Genomic DNA, 20,153 nt, shown 5'->3' with positions numbered 1-20,153 from the left:
CTTTCAGTTCTTTTATGCTGTGAGCTCTTGACTAGTCACATGGTTTGTTCTGACATTCACTTTTCATCTTGTATTCTTGGGTGATTATTGTAAAAAAAATATTTCTAGAAGTGATAATCAACAATAATAATTAAGCCTTTTTATATTCTTTGAGGTTGGCAATAAGAATTTTTGGTGAATATTATCATGCAAATAATTTGTTCTATCTCTATACAAGATATTTCTGTGATCTCTCTCTCAGTATACTTGGATTGTTTTGGGCATTGCCATACACTCTGATAGGCACCTAAAATGATGGGGAGGGATGGATTAATATATCTAGAATTCTTTAAACAGAAGTAGGAGATTTCACTTAGTTGAAAGCTAAATCAATATATATGATATGTTATTTGTTAGTTATCTGGAGGAACTAAAATTTAGTGGGCTTCTGAAGGCCATTGCCAATAAGTTTCCATTTGTCTCATGTTTTTTTACCTTGATAAAAGGGATGCAACTTGGGTGGGCTGTATTCAGGTAGGCCAAACTAACCTGAATCACCTGACCAACAAAATGTCCAACCTAACTTGTGCGGGCTGTATTTCATGTCAGCAGGTAAGCCAAACTAACCTGAGTCATCTGACCAACAAAATGTCCAACCTTGGTACCTGATTGACTGGAAAATAGACCAACCAACCATGCCCAAATCTTAGTCCAAATAACCCAAACACATTTGGGTTGGGCTGGGGCCAGATTTTTGTTCTAGGAGGATTTACATTATGCAAGGTTGACATTCCATACTTTATAGAATGTGGCATTGGATTGCATTGGATCACCGGAAATTGGGTTTTACATGAGGTGAAGTGGGTTGAGAGACATCTTATATTTAATTGGATTGTTTTTGTTGGTTCAGATTGCCTGAACCTTCAACCTGAAGCCATCCTGACTTGAAATTAGCCAATAACCCAAGCCTGACCTAGGTTAAATAGGATAAATATTGGTCCATCATGACTCAAACCACAGGGTGGTATAGGCTTGGTTTAGGTTAAACCAGTCCAGGTTGCTCCTCTGTAGGTGAACCTTCCTGCAGATCTTTTTTTAAAAAAAAAATAAAATGTATTATAAATTTTTGTTCGTTTATTTTAGTATGTTACCTCGGAATATCAATTAATGATGCTTTTTGCGGCTTCTGGTGGTGTTGTAAGTTCAAGTTGATTCTGTAATTACATGCCTAAAAAATAAATTTGGTTATTTATTTATTTATTTGCTTATTTTGTGGGGTCTAAATCTGCTGATGCTAGCTTCTTAATGATGGGAAGATCTTGGAGTTCAGTGCTATTGCTGGGTGCATGTGTAATAGGGACTAGTGCACAATCATCCACCACTGTTATGATGATCTTGAATAAAAAATAGACATATTGGTTACAACAAAATCTTTTTATGTCTAGTTAACACCCACATTATTATAAATACTTATCATGATTATTTGATAAGTATAATTATCCTTTGTCGAACTTTTGTTAAATAAATTCGCATTCTCTTAAATTGTAGTAGTATATTGATCTTTGAAGCATGGACATGGATACTGGATATGGATAGACTGATATGATGAACCTTGGGTAGGATACAACTGGGATACATGAATGAAGATATATCTATTTTATACACAATGTATTCATACATACACAAATATATACATGTGCATATATATGTAAAAACACAACCATAAGCATAGTGGTTATTGAAATACATAATCTATACTTCAGATGATGGCATCAATTTTACAAGCCAATGTTGTTAAACTTGGGCACACATGTAAGTCAGGTTGCCTAGGCCAAGCCTGCTTAAACCCTACTTCTTTAATAGTTTCTTTTCCAATTTTCTTTACTATTTGAGCTCGATATGGGACATGTGGAAGGGCAGTAAATGCTATCACAAACCTAGTATTAGCTAGTAGGCTGATTAGTGGTTATCAATAGGTCAATCGCTGTGATGACTGGCAGCGACCGCTGTAGTGGCGAGCACTAGTACCAGGTTTGTTTATATGTATTTTTTTCTTTCTTCTTCTTCCTGAGATGAATCATCTTCTTCTCCATTCCCTGAATTTGTCATCATCTTTTTTGGCTTCCATCTCTTCTTCATCTAGCCATTCTTCCTCCTTTTTTTTGTCTCTTCTGCTTTGGTTGCTAGCTTATATTCTTCTTGCCTCCTCTTTCTTGATGGATGTTGGCCATGGCCTTGCAACCTACTGTCTGTTGCTACTCTCCTACTACTTCTTGCTAGGTGCTAGCTGCTTGGTTGTATTTTGTAGCTAGTGGCAGCAATGTTGTTACTTCTCTCATTGTGGATCTTGTCATTTAGACCTTTTTAAATTTGAAAAATAGGTTTTATGATGCAATGCATGGTATAATTTAAAGTTCTTATTTGATAGGTGATGCAGATGAATATGTTGGAAGGTCATTACAGAGAGATTGTCTACTGAAAATGAATTCTTATCGTATGAATATGTGTTTTCTTTCCCTTATATATCCTCTCTCACCTCCTCTTCTTTTTCAGAAAGAAAGACTAATATAGTGATTTGGAGAGATTAGGGCATTCATTTGTTCACGAGTATCTCATACTTAATGTTAATAAATACTCGTTGTAATGCACATGCAAATGTGTGCGGCTACTATTAAAGATTTAGATATAGGAAAAATTTTGAAAAATATGGTTAGGTACTAAGTTGCATTGTTTATGATTTTTAAAATTTATCTGCTATATTGAGTTCTCGATGTTGATAAATTTAAGTTGTGCTGTGACCAATAAATTGTTATAAATTTGAATTTTGAAAGAATTGCTACTCTCATTCTGCATAAAATCATGGAAATCTCAACTTAACGAGCTTTTCCCAAAGTGACTTCTTAGAGTCCATAATGTTAAAATCCTCTATTTATTTATTTGTTTTTGCTGTAGAAGCCTATGCATGATTGATATAAACTTTTAAGATTGTCTTATAGGGTTATTATGGAAATTTAAAAATTGGGAAATTAAGCCACTCTTATATATTAAGGATATATCAAAGCGGTGCTCTCACTCATAAGGATTGCCGTACTGGACGGTACCTTACTGTACCAGTATTGCCATACCTTACCAAACCGATGCTCAGTATGCCGAGTTGTACTGTACCGAACCACGTACTAACACTGTAATAGGATGGTATTGATATGGGGTCTGGTGCGAAGACGGCGAACCTTGCTCACTCATCAGATATATAATTAGGAGTATGAGTCTTAACTAAAGCTCTACTTATTTCTGGTTTGGTTTTTCATGGGGAGTGGACCAAAAAGAAAATCCTATATTTGGTTAAAATCTTGAGATGGTGGGAAGGAGAGGGAGGGCGGGAAAGAGGGATTATCTTTGGATGGGCAAGAAAAGGCTTTTGGTGCTCAAATCGTTTTACTTGGGGTGGTAGCCCACAATATTGGGAGATGAGCATGATATGGTTTTCTTGGTGTCCTTATAATATAGAATTGAAGGCATTCAGAATAGATGTAAACAGAGCAAGCATGCATTCCACAGGATGTAATAGGAAAATCATTGAGACAATTAAAAAGAGAGAGATGGAAGAGTGAGGAGAGGAGTCTTCTGATCTTGCACAAGTGCGCAGAGTTGGAGAGGGTACCATAGGAAGAGAAGTCATGATGTTCTCTGGATTGGTAGAAATATGTAATGATATATGATAGATGCTCTTACAGAATTGTTAAAAAGTTAAAACTAATGGAAAACTGGGAAGAAAATTTGAAAGACAGAATCGTCTTTTAAATTCAGGACTTCTATTTTAGATTACAGGAATGCTTGGTTCACAAATTTTCACTCCAACTCCTTACATTGTTATCTATTGTCTGAACTCTAATGCTCAACATTCATACTATTAGGATACTTTTCTTATCCACTTTGTTTCCCTTTAGTTCCCGATATCCTGAACAACAGAACATAGTCAACCTTAATGACTGTACTATTATCACAGAATTCCATGTAAGCTCATTTTATTGCCTGCTTATACTTGATTAGGTGATATAACTTGCACCAGTTTCTCATTATAAATAGATCTGACATAATAGAAAAAAGTTTGGATTACTTATTGGTCTTCAATCTTGATTTAAATTGAACAAAGTAATGTGAAATTGATGGGGAGACATGCAAGAAAAAATACATTATCTTTGAACTATTTGCGGAAACTTGTTATTAGATGTAAACTTCTACAATAGTTGTTATTTTTCTCTTTACTCTTAGATGTTCCTCGTTCCTTATTTGTTAACACTGCAAGAAATTATGTTTTCAGGCCAGGAGTTGGTCCAGGTAGCTCAGGTTCATTTAATCGTACTTCAGGGTAAGCTCATAAAAACCAATAAATTACTGTTCCAATATTTGAATTTCTTTTTATAATGCAGTTTCTTCATCTCACTGAATTTTTTATATATGATATGTGATCAATAGATTTGTTTCTCAAGTTTCCATATGTCTTGTCTAATTGTCTTCAAAGAATCATGTAAGGTATTCATGTATCTGTTTTTCAGACTCACCATTGTAATTTTCGTGGAGAATACGGGAAGTTTCATGACCTCTGAAGATTTATTTCTTGAAGAAGTCTAGTAATTCCTGAATCGACTTTTGCATATGAGTTGTATCCGTACTTAGCTATACCTGTTGTTTCTATCCTGCTTCTGATAATTGAAATTTTGACACTGCATTTGAAGTTTGAATTTCTGGCCTCATGAAGAAATATTTGCCCTAAAATATGTATATATATATATATATATATATATATATATTATAGTGGTCCTTGATTGTATGGACATACAATTCTAAGAATCTGATTGATTTCAGATCATGAATCTATGCATTTTGGGACTCACTGGTTTAATTTGCTTAGATGAGTTGTTTAATTAGTTGATATCTTGTTTTTCTTTGAAGTCATGCTGTTAGTGGTTGTGTTTATTGTCTTCCTAGTGGCCAATATTTATCATGACTTTTCACTCATTTTGCTGGTAGTGTGGAAACTCATATTTTCTGATCACCGATTGACATGCTGTGCGATGTGCTATTTTTCATATCATGCCCCTGGCTGCCAAAAGTTTCCTTTAGCTGGAATTTGACATTAAATTATAGAGGGCTGTTCTTGGATTAAGGCATTCTCGAACTTTAATGGATAATACTAGATGTATGACAGAAATAAGGGACACTACACTTAGGGAATCGTCTTCAATGTAAGACATCAGAGATGACAGATTTGGAGGGACACCACACTCGAGGAATTGTCTTCAATGTAAGACATCAGAGATGACAGATTTGGAGGGACACCACACTTGAGGAATTGTCTTCAATGTAAGACATCAGAGATGACAGATTTGGATTCAAGAAAGGGATGGAGTAAGAGGAGATCTGTTTTGGATTTTGGAGCAGCTAGAATGTGGCCATAAGAATACAAATTTGGGCAGTTTTAGGCGCTGGCTGGGATGGCTAGTTGTTGCAACTGTCTCTTCAGTAGCAGATTTCATGTTCTAGGTTTGGTCTATTCTTAATGAAAATCAATTCTGTAAGCTTGGACTGCTTGCTGGATTTTAATGGTTATAAGTTCAATTGAGTAAATTCTAGATTAAACCTTCTCAATCCCTAAGTCCTTGCACAGTCAAACGACTCCCAAATCCTCCCCAGATCTTTTCTGCTCCTGGATGCTCAGAAGAACATGGAGAGGAGATCTAGCCTGTGGAGGACAGGTATCAGATCTTTAATTTGGCCCTTGGAGGATGACAACCACTATTATTTTTTAGATACAACCCGTGGGCAGTGATTGGCTATCTGCTCTTTGATTTGACTGTTGGGGCAGAGGAGAAGAATAAATGAGGAGTTGACCAACTACTTGCTAAATCTAGTTGGTCGCAGTGATTATGTTGAACAAGAGAAACACTCCCCGGATCTAGATGGCAATAGACTGGTGCTACCAGTTGTGGTTGGCCTCTTTTTGATGTTGAGTGGCTGAGGGATGAGAGACCACTAATGCCAAGGAGCCAATAATCCTGGTCTCGGCTTTTTCTTGGCATCAAGATACTGATTGATTGGAGATTGATGGATGTTGGGCATTTTGCAAGATGAGAGTGTGTTGTGAGATGAATGAAGGTAAAAGAGCTAGATGAGAGTTTCATTTAATCAAACATTTAATTCTATATTTTTCTGCTTTCAGTTTTTAGCTAACATTGCTGGGCTGAAGAGCTGCGGCTGACTTAATGGTTGATCTTTGACCTATGCAAATTGGACCTGGCAGCATCCGACCCAATTTTGGGCAGGCCTAGTTAGGGTTTCAAGTTGGGTCAGGCATACAATTTGACGCCTGATTGTATTATAGGATACGTTAGTTTTGCAAATGGTTAAATGGGCCCGACTCAATCTGGACCAAGGTTCTAAAAGATATTTATTTTATAGTTTGAATATATTAAACACTAGATCTCTCTTTTCTAAATACTTCTCTTGATCTAATCACATCAGTCTCATCCTTCCCTTTGGCCCTCCGCTCCCTCTCCTCTTTCCTTCTTTGCCATGTTAGAATAGGGCCACATATTTGGCGTGGAACAAGGATAGAGGATTTGCGCTCTAGATTGGTTTGGCTAGTTTAGGTTGGTCATCGGCTTGGAAATTAGTGGTTGGTCTAGGTTTTGGTGAAAGTTTGTAGCCTAAACATGGGTCTAAGTTGAGCTAGGGCGAGCATGCTGGTTCTAGAGTGAAGCCCAGTCTCAACCCGAACTTGGCCAGCTCGATACATGCCTAGGTTTAATTGAACAAAAAGGACTCGCAATGTAAATATTTTTTTCGTTAATTTTAGGCTTTAACCCTACCATCCCAAAATTAATTGGTGACTGATAGTTTGAGTTGGTCAAACCAAATGGGTCAATCATGTTTCATAAAACATTGCCTTGAACTATTACCAAGGATTTAAATATGAGTATTGATGGTGGTATTAATTTTCTGTTGAACTGGTATGGTACTGGGGTATATTGTACTGACTCTGAGTGTGTTGAATTCCTACTACTGTGCTGGGACCTTTTTTGTTGTTTTCGTTTTTTCTTTTACTTTCACCTTAACTTTTTATATTAAGTATATCTTAAGTGTATTTTTTTTATTTTTTTCATTTTTGAGTGGTTTTTAGTATAATGATGGGTGTTTGATGCCAGTACTAGTACTGACACTCATGGTTTTGATGACATTTAAAAAAATTAATAGAAATGAAACCACTTGTCAAACATAATTTGGCATGCTTCCCTTCTCTCCCATCCTCTCTCTCTCTATCTCTTCCCCCTTTCTTTCCCTCTCCTTTGTCGGTCCAAAGGCAAGGGTGGGGGCACCTCATGACAAAATAAAAGAGAGAGAGCTAGCCCCATGTGCACCCTTTTTCATTTGAAAATACGCCGAGCCACTTGGTTTGGGTTTGGCTGAACTAGCCATGGTCCTGGTCATTCCAATCGGTTTCGATTGGGCATGTGGGATGACCTGGTTTGGGCCTGTTTTGGCCTTCTGCACCCACCCATTATCAGAAAGCCATTGTAAAACCAACTGGTGGCACCATACTTAATTGGTGGTATTCAAGTCCCTGCATCAAACACTGCTAACGACGGAAAATTTGTATATTAACAAATCAGTTTCAATCTTATGCTTCATGCTACTGATATACTAACTATAGTAGAGATCCAATTGAATTTGAAGATGCTATGACATACACTGCTTCAAAACATCATGTGGACATATCTGACTTTAAAGAACTGTTACGACTTCTGGATGTAAAACTATTAAGGATTGTGGATTTGAGAATAGTTTATTTACCCATGGTAATCTCTTTTTGTGAGTGATGCATGATTGTCGCTTAATTGTAAATTTGAAGGTTTATGGACCAAAATATGTTTTGACCTTTTCCAATTGCTGAGCAAGTAGCTATTAGCATCCTGGCCATGCATGGAACATACTTAAAGATATTTTGAGCTAATACTGGTCACGAGTCAGTTATTGTTCTCAGCTTGTGCAACTTCCTTTAAATAACATATTTGATCTAAACTTATATATGATGAGGTAAGTATAACAATTGATTGGATTATAAATATATTAGATCCTGACACACATTATTGGTGCTAGCTAGCATGTTACTGTGATTGTACTTATCCTTGAGCAGGTGGAGCCGTGGAGGCTTTCAGCGAGGAACCCGTGGCCGTGGTCGTGGTCGCGGCCGTGGTCGTGGCCGTGGCCGTGGCCGTGGCCGTGGTCGTGGGACGAAGCAAACTGTTGAGAAGTCAGCTGATGAACTAGACAAAGACTTGGACGCATATCATGCTGAAGCGATGAATACATCTTAATTCTGTGATGATGGCTGGTTTCCTTGTATGGCTGTTGCCACTGTACTGGGCTGTGGTTGTTATTGCCATCTGGTCCTTTTGTTACTTGGTAGCATATATTTTACATCAGTTATATCAGATGTATCCATTAGGTTTCTGAGGCGTGAAGAAATGGAGATTGTGTTTATGTTTTACTGTAACCCGTATGTTAGAACCCTATACAGGATGTGATCCTGACCTGTAAAAGAACTGGCTTGAGCACAATATCACAATGGTTTTGTAGCTTGAGGCTAGTGTTAAAATTAAATTATGCCATGGATGGAAAATATTTACTACCATTGGAAGGATGTGAGTGCATCTTATTCGCAGTAATGTAGTATTTGCCACCTTGAGAATTTTCATGATTATTTGTGCTTGGTATGTTTCGGGCAGTGGTGGTATATTTTTCATTAAAGCTAGCATGTGTTGTGCTCAGCATGCATTGCATCACTGATCCAATTTGGTGTTCTAATATTATTTTCTGCAGTGTTGGCTTTGATTCTTTTTTCAAGTATTCTTTGCAAGTGACTGATAAAACTGTGCATAGTTAATCATTTAGTCTGTTGAGCTTTTTCTTTCTAATCAGTTGACCAATGTCTATGAGTTGGTTGCAATAGTCTGTTTTATGCGAGTATCGATTTTGACTTGGTTCTTTACAAACTGTAATGGACTATATATGTACATGAAATACTATGGGAGTTAAGAATTGGAGCCATGCAAATTCTACTTATCTGTACCTTTTGACAAAGTACACTTCTTAGTATTTCTTGAATCATGTGTTAAATCTTATGTACCAGAAGAACTAAATGTCCTAGCATGTAGTGAAATTTGTGTAAAATGATTTCTTTTTTTTTTTTAATAAACAAGATGCCGTGCTGGTACGCATGGCTTTATGGTTGTGCGCCTGATAAGATCTGTGTAATACCGGCTTCATCTTGTTATCATGAGAACGATGTCGATGAACCAAAATAGTGACAGGAAGTTGGTTGAATGTGTTAAGAATGTTAAAACAAAAACTTCCAGAGTGCTGAATCTAAGGTCAGCTTCTTGAAGGGTATGGCTTAATGGCCTGGCTTGAATCTTCTATTTATGTTGACTACAATCAGTTTGGTTGCTCCAGAAATAGCTGCGATTGTTCAGCCCCAAAAAGGCTTAAATAATTGTGGTATTAAGAAGCACGTAGTTTGTGAGGAGTTCAAGACCCCAATTAGGTAATCATATTGGATTTTATCACCTCAGCGTAGGATATTAGGAAGTCAGATTTGAGACATAGGGAGTGGTAGGTCCAATTTGCCATTGATGTTTGCTTGCTTGCTTAGTGATTATCAGCAGCTTGCTTGTGGTGGCCAGTTTTTCTTTGCTGTGTTGTTAGCAGCATCCTTTGTTGCATGCCTTGTGAGCAGCATGTTTTTGGAGGCCAGGTTTTCTTCTTCTTCTTCTTTTCTTTTCTTTTCTTTTCTTTTTTTTGGTCAAAATGGCAAATTATATAGCTCTAAAGTGAGTACATCCTGTCAGATCACGAAAAAATAAAGAGTATAAAGAGGAGGGAATGTCTCCCATAGATGTCCAAAGAAACTCCTCGGAGTGCCGGGCGACGAAGGAGGCGACCCAGTCTGCTGCTCTGTTCGCCTTCCGAAATACGTGTACTGTCTGGAAGCCTTCCAACTTCTGGGCTAGTCTCCGAGTATCTCTAATGAGGGGATGGCCATCACCATATCTATCCACACCTCGAATTCAGTCAATCACCACCGAGGAGTCCCCCTCAAGAAGCACTCACTCGGCATCGAGGACTCTCCTCGCAAATGACAACCCCTCCCATGCTGCCCGAAGCTCTGCTCCTACAATCAAAAGTCCTAGCGTGTGCTGACCCCCGACTGCCACCAGCCTGCCCCAGGAGTCTCTTATCATAAATCCAACACCTCTAATAGCACCATTCACCGACATGCTCCCGTCGAACTCCACTTTGAGATGACCAAGGGGTGGGAACACCTAAGAAACGAGGGCGAACCTGGGCGCTGTGACAGCAGATGAAGTGCCCCAGATGTCCCTGGCCATCCCAACAGTGAACAATGCTGAGGCTGCAATAACTTCCCCGAACTGTGATATAGCTCTATCAACTACCATCATCGGTGAAAGCCTCCTACCCTCAAATATGCCAGCATACATGTCCAACCAAACATGGTAAGCTAGGTATGCTTTGAGGATGCCCTCCTCCCAAGACCTGGGGCTCCGAATGGAGTCTCTCAATAAAAGAATCAGAGCCTGTGCTGACTCCACTAACTGGGGCAAGGGGACTGGTGAACTGCTCCATATCTCTCTCGCTCTTGGGCATTGCACAAGAACATGGTCAGTAGTCTCCTCCACCTTCGTGCACACCACACAGCACTGCGCGACCCTCACTCCCGTCGGGCTAGCAGACTCCTGGTCGGTAGGCAGCCCCATGCCGCCTTCCAGATGAATAGCGCTACACGGTGATGAATCCGCATCCTTCAAATCCATCCTCCCTCAATCTGCCGGCCAGACTCCCTACTGAACATGGGAAGAAGATCGCTAGCTCGTATCCGCGTCCGTCTCGATGGCCTCCACACTAGCCTGTCAGACTCCCCTCGCGATGGAACCAGAAGTGCCAGAACCAACTCTGCCAGCTGCTCTCTGAATGCCTCTCGAATCAGCCCCTCCCTCCACTGACACCCAATAGGGTCCAGTAGATCACATACTCTGTATCCATCCAATCTCGCCGAGTCCACCAGGGTCGGCAGACGACTGATCGGCTGCTCGGTCACCCAACTGTCTGTCAGGACATCGATCGATCGTCCGTCCTCGATAGACCATCTGATCTCCGGAAGCACCTGCATGGCCCTGGCGCACATCTCCCTCCAAACTGGCGAATGGTGCCGTCCTGCCCGTGCCCCCAGGACCAAAGCCCCATACTTGGCCCTCATCAGTGAGGACCACAGGCTATCAGGCTCTAGCATGAATCTAGCTACATGATACGCCGCTAGAGCCTCCTGCCTCACCACCAAAGACTGCACTCCCAATCCACCAACCCTGGTCGGCTGGCACACGACCTCTCATGCCACCAGGTGGATACCGCCTTTGCCACTACTCCCCCCCAGATGAAGTTTTTGAAGAGCTGCTCAATAGTCCTCAAAACCTCCACTAGAATAAGAGAGTTGGAAAGAAAGTAAGTCGAAATCGATGAGAGTACTGACCGAACCAGGGTGATCCTCCCCATCATCGAAAGTGTGTGTCTCTGCCATCCCTCCAGTCTATGTCTGATGCTGAGCTTTAGAGAAGTACAGTCCCTGCTACGTAGCCGCTGATCCGAGAGCAGAATTTCCAGATATGTCAGTGGACCCACCTGCTCACCCACCCCCAGAATCTCCAAAATAGAATTCTTCACTTGCACCCTAGTCTTCGGGCTAAAACATATCGCTGATTTGGACAAATTGACACACTGCCCCGACACTGCATAATAGTCTCGTAAAATCCTATAGATAACCTGTGCGGCCTTTCGAGTCGACCGGGATAACAATAAACGGTCATCAGCGAAAAGCATGTGAGAGATCGGTACAATCCCCTCCACCGGCCTATAAGCCTCTAACTCCTGTATAGTCGCAGCATATCTAAGAGCTCTAGAGAGTGCATCCGCACAGATAATGAAAAGTAAGGGAGAAAGAGGACAACCTTGGCGCAAACCTCCAGTAGACTCAAAGAAACGGGAAGGAGTACCATTCACCAAGATGGCAAAAGAAGGATGCCGTACACAACCCATCATTCAGCTGATCCATATCTCGGAAAATCCAAACCCCTGTAAAGACTGCCGCACAAAGTCCCATGTCATCCTATCATACGCCCGCTCCATGTCAAGCTTGATCCCCATCAAACTCCTCCTCATCGGTGCCCTATGAAGATCAAACATAAACTCTTGGGCAATGAGCACATTGTCTGTAATGCTCCGTCCTCTCAAAAAAGCCCCCCGCTCCGAACTGATCAACCTCGGGAGGATGTCCCTCAACCTAACGGCAAGTATCTTCGTCGTAGCCTTATACAAAGTCGAGCACAGGCTAATCGGCCGAAAATGTCCCGGCTCAGCAGCATCCTGCCGTTTCGGTATCAAAGTGATAAATGTCCTCTGCCAGTCCCTCGACATAGTAGCTGTACTAAGAAACTGCTGTATGGCCTTTGTCACCTCCTGTCCCACAATCGACCAATGCCTCCTGAAGAACACCAAAGGAAAACCATCCGGCCCAGGAGCCTTGTCCCCTTCCAGAGACCAGACTGTCTCCCTAATCTCCCTCTCCGAAACCGGCTGGATCAGTGCTGCGGACTCCTCCTCCAACACCCGAATCTGAGGCATCGGGATGTCCACTGAACTCCCATCCCCTATCTGCTCTGTCCATCTAGCTCTGAAGAAACTCTCCACAATCCTCCTGATCATGTCCGGGTCCTCCATCATTTTTCCATCCTTACCTCTGATGGCTCTGATCCTGTTCTGATGTCTTCTAATCACTGTCGCCTGATGAAAGAATCTGGTGTTCCGATCCCCTTCCAAAATTCATTGAACCCTTGACTTCTGTCTCCAAAAAGTCTTTTGTTGTCTAAGGAGCAAATCATGCAGTGCTAGGTGTGATCTAAGCTCCCCCAACTCCTCCTCTGATAAGCCTCTACCCTGGACCTCCTGAGATTGTAATCCGGTGATGGCCTCCTCCAAGCCCTCCATCCTTCTAAAAATATTTTCCACCTCCTCACGGTTCCACCTCCTCAATTGTCTAGAAGTCAACTCCAACCTCCGGGACAAACGGTACATGGCATCCTTCCTGACTGGCGTACTCCAAGCCTCCCTGACCATCTGCCAGGACCGCAGGTAACAAATCCAAATCTTTCCAAATCTAAAAGGAGAGCGAGCAAGAATAAGTGCCTCGGTACTCACCAATAATGGATAATGGTCCGACGCAATCCTAGGCAAGTGTCTGACATGGTAATCTGGAAAGCACTGAACCCATCCTGCCGTGGCGCAAACTCTGTCTAGTCTCTTCCAAACTCGGGCCTGCCCCTGTTGATTATTACACCAAGTGAACCGCGAGCCTGAGTAGCCCAAGTCAACCAATCTATTCGAATCAAGAAAATTCTGGAACTCCTTAATTTTCCTTTTAAAGGTGAAGGGATGGCCACCCATCTTCTCCTAGGGGTCGGTAATGCAATTGAAATCCCCTGCTACTAACATCGGATGGCCCTAATTAATCAATTGGGATGCCTTCTCCCACAAAATCCTCCTCTCCCTGTAGTTTGTACTAGCATACACAGCTGCGAGGACTCGGGTTCCCATTACCTTTCGAAATGAAAATATTGAAAATGTCAATTCTACAATTACTCTAAGCCCAAGTGACAATGATATCTCTCGACAGTCCCTGAGATTCCACTGCATAAAATCCCCACGACCTCGGCACCGCCCTCCTTGCTTTATCTAGACTACTTCCAGATAAGCCGGGGCAAAGAAAGGTTTCCCCGCACCACGGCAGTTCCAAAGAAGCACCTTCATAAATCACTAGATGGAACGGCATGGCCCAACTCCCCGGGACCACACCTACAAGAATCCTCCAAACTCAACCCACTTTCAGTCACCCCACCATTGGCCTTTACTTCCTTTACTGAAGCCAGCAATTGGAGCATGATACGGTTGTGTGATCCTTCACTGTTTGTCTGTGCCAAATGGCACGCTGAGGCTACAGGACCCTCCCCCACGGCCCCTGTTTCAGCCTGCTGCACTCCATCAACCATGGCAATGTCGGTTTCCTTAGTGAGCAACACTTCCACGGCCCTTGGCTTGATACTGTGGACCTATGCCAAACGGCACAGCTCACCCGTCCCAGCAGAACTCGAGTCAACAAGTGGAGGAAAGTGCTGGCTGGCACCGTCGCTCGCGGCCGCCCCAGCTTCGCCCCTGACTTCCGACGTCGACGCCGCAACCCCCAGCTCCGACAAGGAAGCTGCCGCCGAGGCCACCCGGTTGAGCCGAACCGTGCCATGGCCTCTCAACCCCACGGCAAAAGGTAGTTGGCCGACGCCTCTGCTCACCGAATCTGCCCGAGGCGGCCGACCACGCAACGTCGACAAGGGTGGAGGGGAGCTTTTGCTCTTCCGGCGAACGCCTCCAGGTTTTCCTTGTTCTGCTGTCAGTTTAGATAGAAATAACGCAAAGACAGGCAGCTTACGAAAAAATGTTCATACAAAAAGTTATTAGTAAGGAAAGTGTTGACCCATAAGGATGTCGCAGATGTTAAAACCAGGGAAGCATAAATCTAATTGACTCAAAAAAGAGAGGCATACCTGTGGTGGCAGTAGCCCTGTACCCTACGACACCCTTTTGGGTTGTTAAAGCCAGAAAAGAGGCCAGCGTCGTACTGTATGCTGTGTTGAGGCTTCTTTTTGATGATAAGATTATGTGGAATGTTGCTATATGAACAGTGCACTATAGAATCAGCAATCTGTTTCTTGTTCAATTCAATTTAAAAATGCTCACGGATCAAATCCCATGCTTCCATGAAATGTATGAGAGGTGTGACATATTACCTATTTTTTATGAGAGAGCGAGTGGACCGTAGACCACAGTTTCCTGGATCGGTTCCTGCAGTAGTTTGGAAGATACTTCGGGGAGTTGTTTGGATTTTGGAAAGTACGTATATCTAAAGGTCTGTTTATATTAGACGGGTGTATTGAGTCAAGACAACAAGCAAAATCATAGAATTACAGGCCAGATTAGGTTTGCATACATAACTTCTCAGAAATTAGCTTTGTAGGGGGAATCCGTTAAAAAAATCGTACCAATTAATGGTCAAACCTCCTTACATGTCTGTGCTTGTTCTTTTTTTTTTCTTGCTGTTTTCTTTTTTTAAAAAACTCATTTTCATGCTTTTCAATCACCAATCTCTGCATTTTACTTGTGTCAGATTGGATGCACTGAGGTGGTCGACATAGCTTAGGATTCAGAATGCTGTTCTATTGAGAAATGCTAATATCACACCCAGCATCGATGTTTTCCCAAAACTAGTCTGTTTTGGATAGAATTACGATATTGTAAACGTTTCTTTGGAACGAAGGAAAAAATCACATTGATAGCAAAAGCATACCTTTGCTCAGTTCATTTTCCCAAGCCGCTTCTTCATAGCTTAATTTTTTTGCATAACCCAGCAAATTAAAGCCACATCCATATTTCAGTAAGTATCAAGTTTCAGTATCTACAATCAATTTGATATATGTAAGAAATTTATTTTTCTTTAAAAGAAACATGCGGACATTGTTAAAAGGTGTATGCAATAGAATAAACAAAGAAAAGCATCAAACTAGGAAAAATACCACCAATAAATAACATGGCGTCAAGAATAACTTTGCTCTTTTATTTGAATGAACAAATTGTGAACATATTTTTGCATAACGAATGATCTAATTGTGATGTAATTGATGGAAATGAATTTTGTATAAAAAATCTACTTCCTAATTGATTTTGCAAGAAAATGACATTTTTTTGTGTAGAATGATACCCATTTAGGGTTGACCATATGATTCTACCCCATGTATAATTACGAGCATGCTATACTCTCTCTCTCTATTTTTTTTGTGTGCACTAAGACAGATGAAACCCACAAATTTAGTATGAATATATCTCCAAGAGTCAAAAAAATGAGAATATTCCGAAGAGAGGGTGGCAAGGTCACACCTTCCATCCACAATATCTCACTGGAGTGATCTGCAACAAAAGAAACAACCTAATCTCTTGCTCAGTTCGCGTTGCAATAAATTAAAATATTACTTGCCCTGAAGGCGGTCCACTCCTTTAGACACTACTGCATGAGCAGAAGTAAGGGTGGTCTATCTATGACCATGGATTACCCACGGATCTATTCAATCATGGTGGCCAAGTCGCCTTCTATCGGGATGAAGTCCGCTCGTAGGCATAACGTCACATAGCTAACTTCTACCCAAGCTGCTCTTAACTCAACTCCTGAAATAGAGGTGCATGGATTCGGTTCCTATCCATTGCATTGGGATGCGAGTTAGGGCTTTTGACTGCAAAACCAGCTCCTCCTTTCCAACCGCCATCACTCATCCTGCCATCAAAGTCTATCTTGAGAAAATCGGAGGTCAAGGCTCTCAAGTGATGAAGATCATCTTGGTTGTTGCCGGAGCTAGGGGGTCTCAAGTATTCCAAGCTATCATAGGCTCTCCAAGTATGAATGAGCGGATAACTTTTGACGGTGAATCATGCTGTACTCTTTAGGTTGCCGTTCGACATATAAGATAATATTCAAAGCTCCGTTCCTTCCATATAAAAATCGGGAAGAACCACGTGCCAACTGATGTATCCTAGCTTTTTTTTTATTCCCTCTCTCCTCTATGTTTCTATTTAGGCTTTTGCTACAGTACTCCATCTCTTGCCAATTCTTGCACTCTCCCTTTGCTCAAGACCTCCACTCTCGGTCTGCTCTCATCTCTCTCGTTGGAAGCTTTTGGTCCCTCTCACTGCTAGCCCTCATCACCTGGAGTTCCTTCTTTTTATTTATCTCTGCATGTTGAGATACGGCCACTCTCCTTCCCTTCTTCCTCTCACCAGACTCTGCGTGTGTTCCCTTCCTTATCTTTGATCTCTCTTCGTAGATCTCTTCTGCACTACACCTAAACAGATCTCTCTTAGGTTCACTCCAATTCCTCTGTCTCTCTATCTTTACCTCTCTCTCCTTCACTCCCTCTATGTCTCTCTCTTATGCATTGTCAGGATAAAGCAACGTATGTAGTCGAGTGGTGTTTGGATGCCACAGTACGTGTTTTACAAGGTCCCTTAAGCGTACCAAGTTGGTATAAATATGTTTTGGTGTATGTATCCGGCAAAATACAAAGATTCACGCATGCACGTAGTTTGCTATTGGAACTAGGGGTGCAAATGAGTCAGATTAGACCAGGTTATGTGTGACCCTGACCCTTTTTGATTCCTTGTTTGGATTCTAATGTTGACACACATCCAACTTAATGAAAGATCGGATCGGGTCGGATCACATCTATAGCTAAAATTTTTGATCCAACAGATCATTTGGGTTGTGTCGGATCCATATATACTCCCAACCAAAAAAGCCAGATGTAGATTGGGTTTGGATCATACACATGGAATTCTAAAGTAAAAGAGTTAAATTTAGACAAAAAGAAATCCTAGCTTCATAATAAGATATGAATCTCTTTCGAAAACTTAAATATAATGCAATGAAATAAAAATTTGATAGGTGAATACTAATTTCAGCAACTAACTAATAAGTAAACATTGAAAAAATTAATGCAAACAAATTAAGCAACACAAAAAAATAAAATTTATAGTGGTTCAATGCCTAATCCTACACCTTCATTCACTCTCTAAGACATTTTTTTTAGAAATTTCTACTATAATCTTTTCAGCATTATAGTATGATTATTTTACCCGGGCTCAAAATCAATCTAGTTGATTTTTACAGATAATCAACCAAAACCAACATGAAACATATCTCCAGGCTCAACACAATCTAATTCATAGTTTGAATAGACCTTTTCCCAAGTTTTAGTTCCTAAAACTTGTCACAACATAGTATAGAAGGTAATGTGCAAATACAATAAAGTACAACTCTTGAACAATAAATATAAAGTAATAAATGAAGCTTGACTCAGTTAGTTGGCTCTGATTAATCTTAAATGCACTTCACCAACTCTCAATTGAAGAGGATATGATCTTTTAGTTCTCAGTAAATACTCTTGAGTATTTTTCCTTTAAAGCTCTCTTCTTTTTGTTTTCTTTTTCTTACTCTTATTTTTATTGATTTCTTTTCGCACTTCTCATTCTCTTTATTTCTTTTGGTGTTCCCATACATTTATACCATTTGAAAGTGGTTGGAACACTCTTCTAGTTGTAAGATAGGTTGAAAGAGCCGTAATAAAATGAAAATATCCATTCTGATTTACAGAAAAAGTAACCTTTACTGTTATCAAGCCTAGAGGGGTCGACTCGTAATCTCCAGAAGTCGACTCGTGATCTTCAGGGGTCGACTTAAACTTATTATTATTTTGCTGTGCTCTGTCTTTCTTTTGCGATCATTCTGGAGTCGGCTCTCTCAATTTAGGGGTCAGACTCGTTTTGCGATAGGGGTCGACTCAATATTTTTAGGGGTCAACTCTTCAATGGACTGAGTTTTACTGCTTTCTATCTTTTCACTATGGCTGTTTAGGGGTTGACTTGCTTGTTTCTAAGGTTGACTCTTATTTGACTAGAGTTGGCTCGTATATCTCATAGGTCCACTCGCCAAGGTGATAAAATTTCCAGCTCTTTATCTTTTCTCTATGGCCATTCAGGGGTCAACTTGCTTGTTTATAGGGTCGACTCATGTTAGACTGCAGTCAGCTTGTATTCTTCATGGGTCAACTCGCCAAATGATAAATTTCATAGCTTTTTGTCTGGCTTCTGAGACTGTTCTGGGGTTGACTCGCTACCTACTAGAGTCGACTTGTGAAAGCATATCAGTTAGTGATAATGTGCAAGGGTCGACTTATTGCAAAATGGGGATTGACTCTTGAGATAGTTTAGAACAAAATTCTCTGTACTTGCATCTAACCTTAAGGATTGCGTCAAGGCCTTTTGGAGTTGTATTTTTGGTGTAGAGCTTTAAATATATGTTCTTCATCGAAGAGTTATTGGAGGCTTTCTTTTTAGCTTTCTGAAATCAATCAAGCATACTTAAGGCAATTGATTAGCGATCCTTTTACTCAGTTGTTTTGCATCATCAAAATCAACCCTTTAGGGTCAACAAAAAATTAAAAAGTTCTTTTTGGGGGATGAAATTTACATGCAAAGCTATTTCAAAAAAGATCGACAGTAGCTACGGTTGATGGTATAAAGCATGCTATAATTGCAGAGGTGCTATAAAAGTTTATGGGAATAGTTTTTGGTGTAATCAATGTGGCAAAAATGATCAAACTTTCATACCATGGTAAAGACATATTTGTCCTACCTTTTTCTTTGTTTTCCTTTGTTTGTTTTAAAAAATGCATTTATGGTCCAACATCAGAATAATATTTTTTCTGATAACCTACACATAGGTAAAAATTGAATGCAATAATTGAAGATAATACTGATATAGCAAATTTCATAATATTCGACAACTTAGCTCAACAATTGATTTGTGTATCAGCAATTAACCTTGCTACCGGTAGAAGATCTGATAGATTCATTTTATCTTTTGTTATCAAAAAGATACTCAACCTCACTTATATATTCCATATTACATTTAGTTCGCAAAATTTCGATACCAGTACGGTTAGCTTTAAAGTCATAAAAATTTTCTAGCAAGAGGAACTGCAAGCACACGATCAACAACTACCTCTTAGTGCTGAAGCTTCTTCTTCTTATCTTGTGGATGAAGCTATTATTTCAACTCCAGAAAAGTGCATTCGTACAGCACTCTTTGAAAATGAAACTCCCAAGAAAAAAGCTGTCGCTCTAGTATTGTATCTTTAATACCAATCAATTTTTCATCGCTTTCAATATTTTGAGCTTTTATTTTTCTCTTATCTTTTTTAAAAATAATGCAGGAATGTACCTAACCTCCCTTTGGAAAAAACGGATGCATACATGGTAACATACCATACATAGATCTATATTGTTAACATATCTTCCACTCAATTTCTAAACTTTTCTTTTAGACCATCCTACAAAACAAAAAGAAGTGATGGATGAGTATCTCAAAATATATAATGCTTATATATGCTGCG

At 40.4% G+C, this 20,153-nt stretch overlaps 1 protein-coding gene across 3 annotated transcripts in view; it reads left to right on the top strand.

Annotated features, from left to right (window-relative positions):
- LOC103718968 (THO complex subunit 4D-like) overlaps positions 1–8,677 on the top strand; it is a 28,393-nt gene extending 19,716 nt beyond the window's left edge. For 2 of the 3 annotated variants that reach the window (XM_008807996.4, XM_039132020.1), the window contains exons 6-7: positions 4,301–4,348; positions 8,174–8,677. In XM_008807996.4, coding sequence (XP_008806218.1) covers positions 4,301–4,348; positions 8,174–8,354 — 229 coding nt within the window. In that variant the 3' untranslated portion in view covers positions 8,355–8,677. Of the gene's footprint in view, positions 1–4,300; positions 4,349–4,535; positions 6,859–8,173 lie in introns of those variants that run through there. The other variant, XM_039132021.1, reaches the window with a different exon arrangement.
- The last annotated feature ends 11,476 nt before the right edge of the window (positions 8,678–20,153 follow it).

Source organism: Phoenix dactylifera, chromosome 11 (assembly GCF_009389715.1).
Source record: "Phoenix dactylifera cultivar Barhee BC4 chromosome 11, palm_55x_up_171113_PBpolish2nd_filt_p, whole genome shotgun sequence".
In the NCBI taxonomy this organism is placed as follows: domain Eukaryota; kingdom Viridiplantae; phylum Streptophyta; class Magnoliopsida; order Arecales; family Arecaceae; genus Phoenix; species Phoenix dactylifera.
Note: the sequence above shows the minus strand (reverse complement) of the source record. Positions and strands in the feature narration are given on the sequence as shown.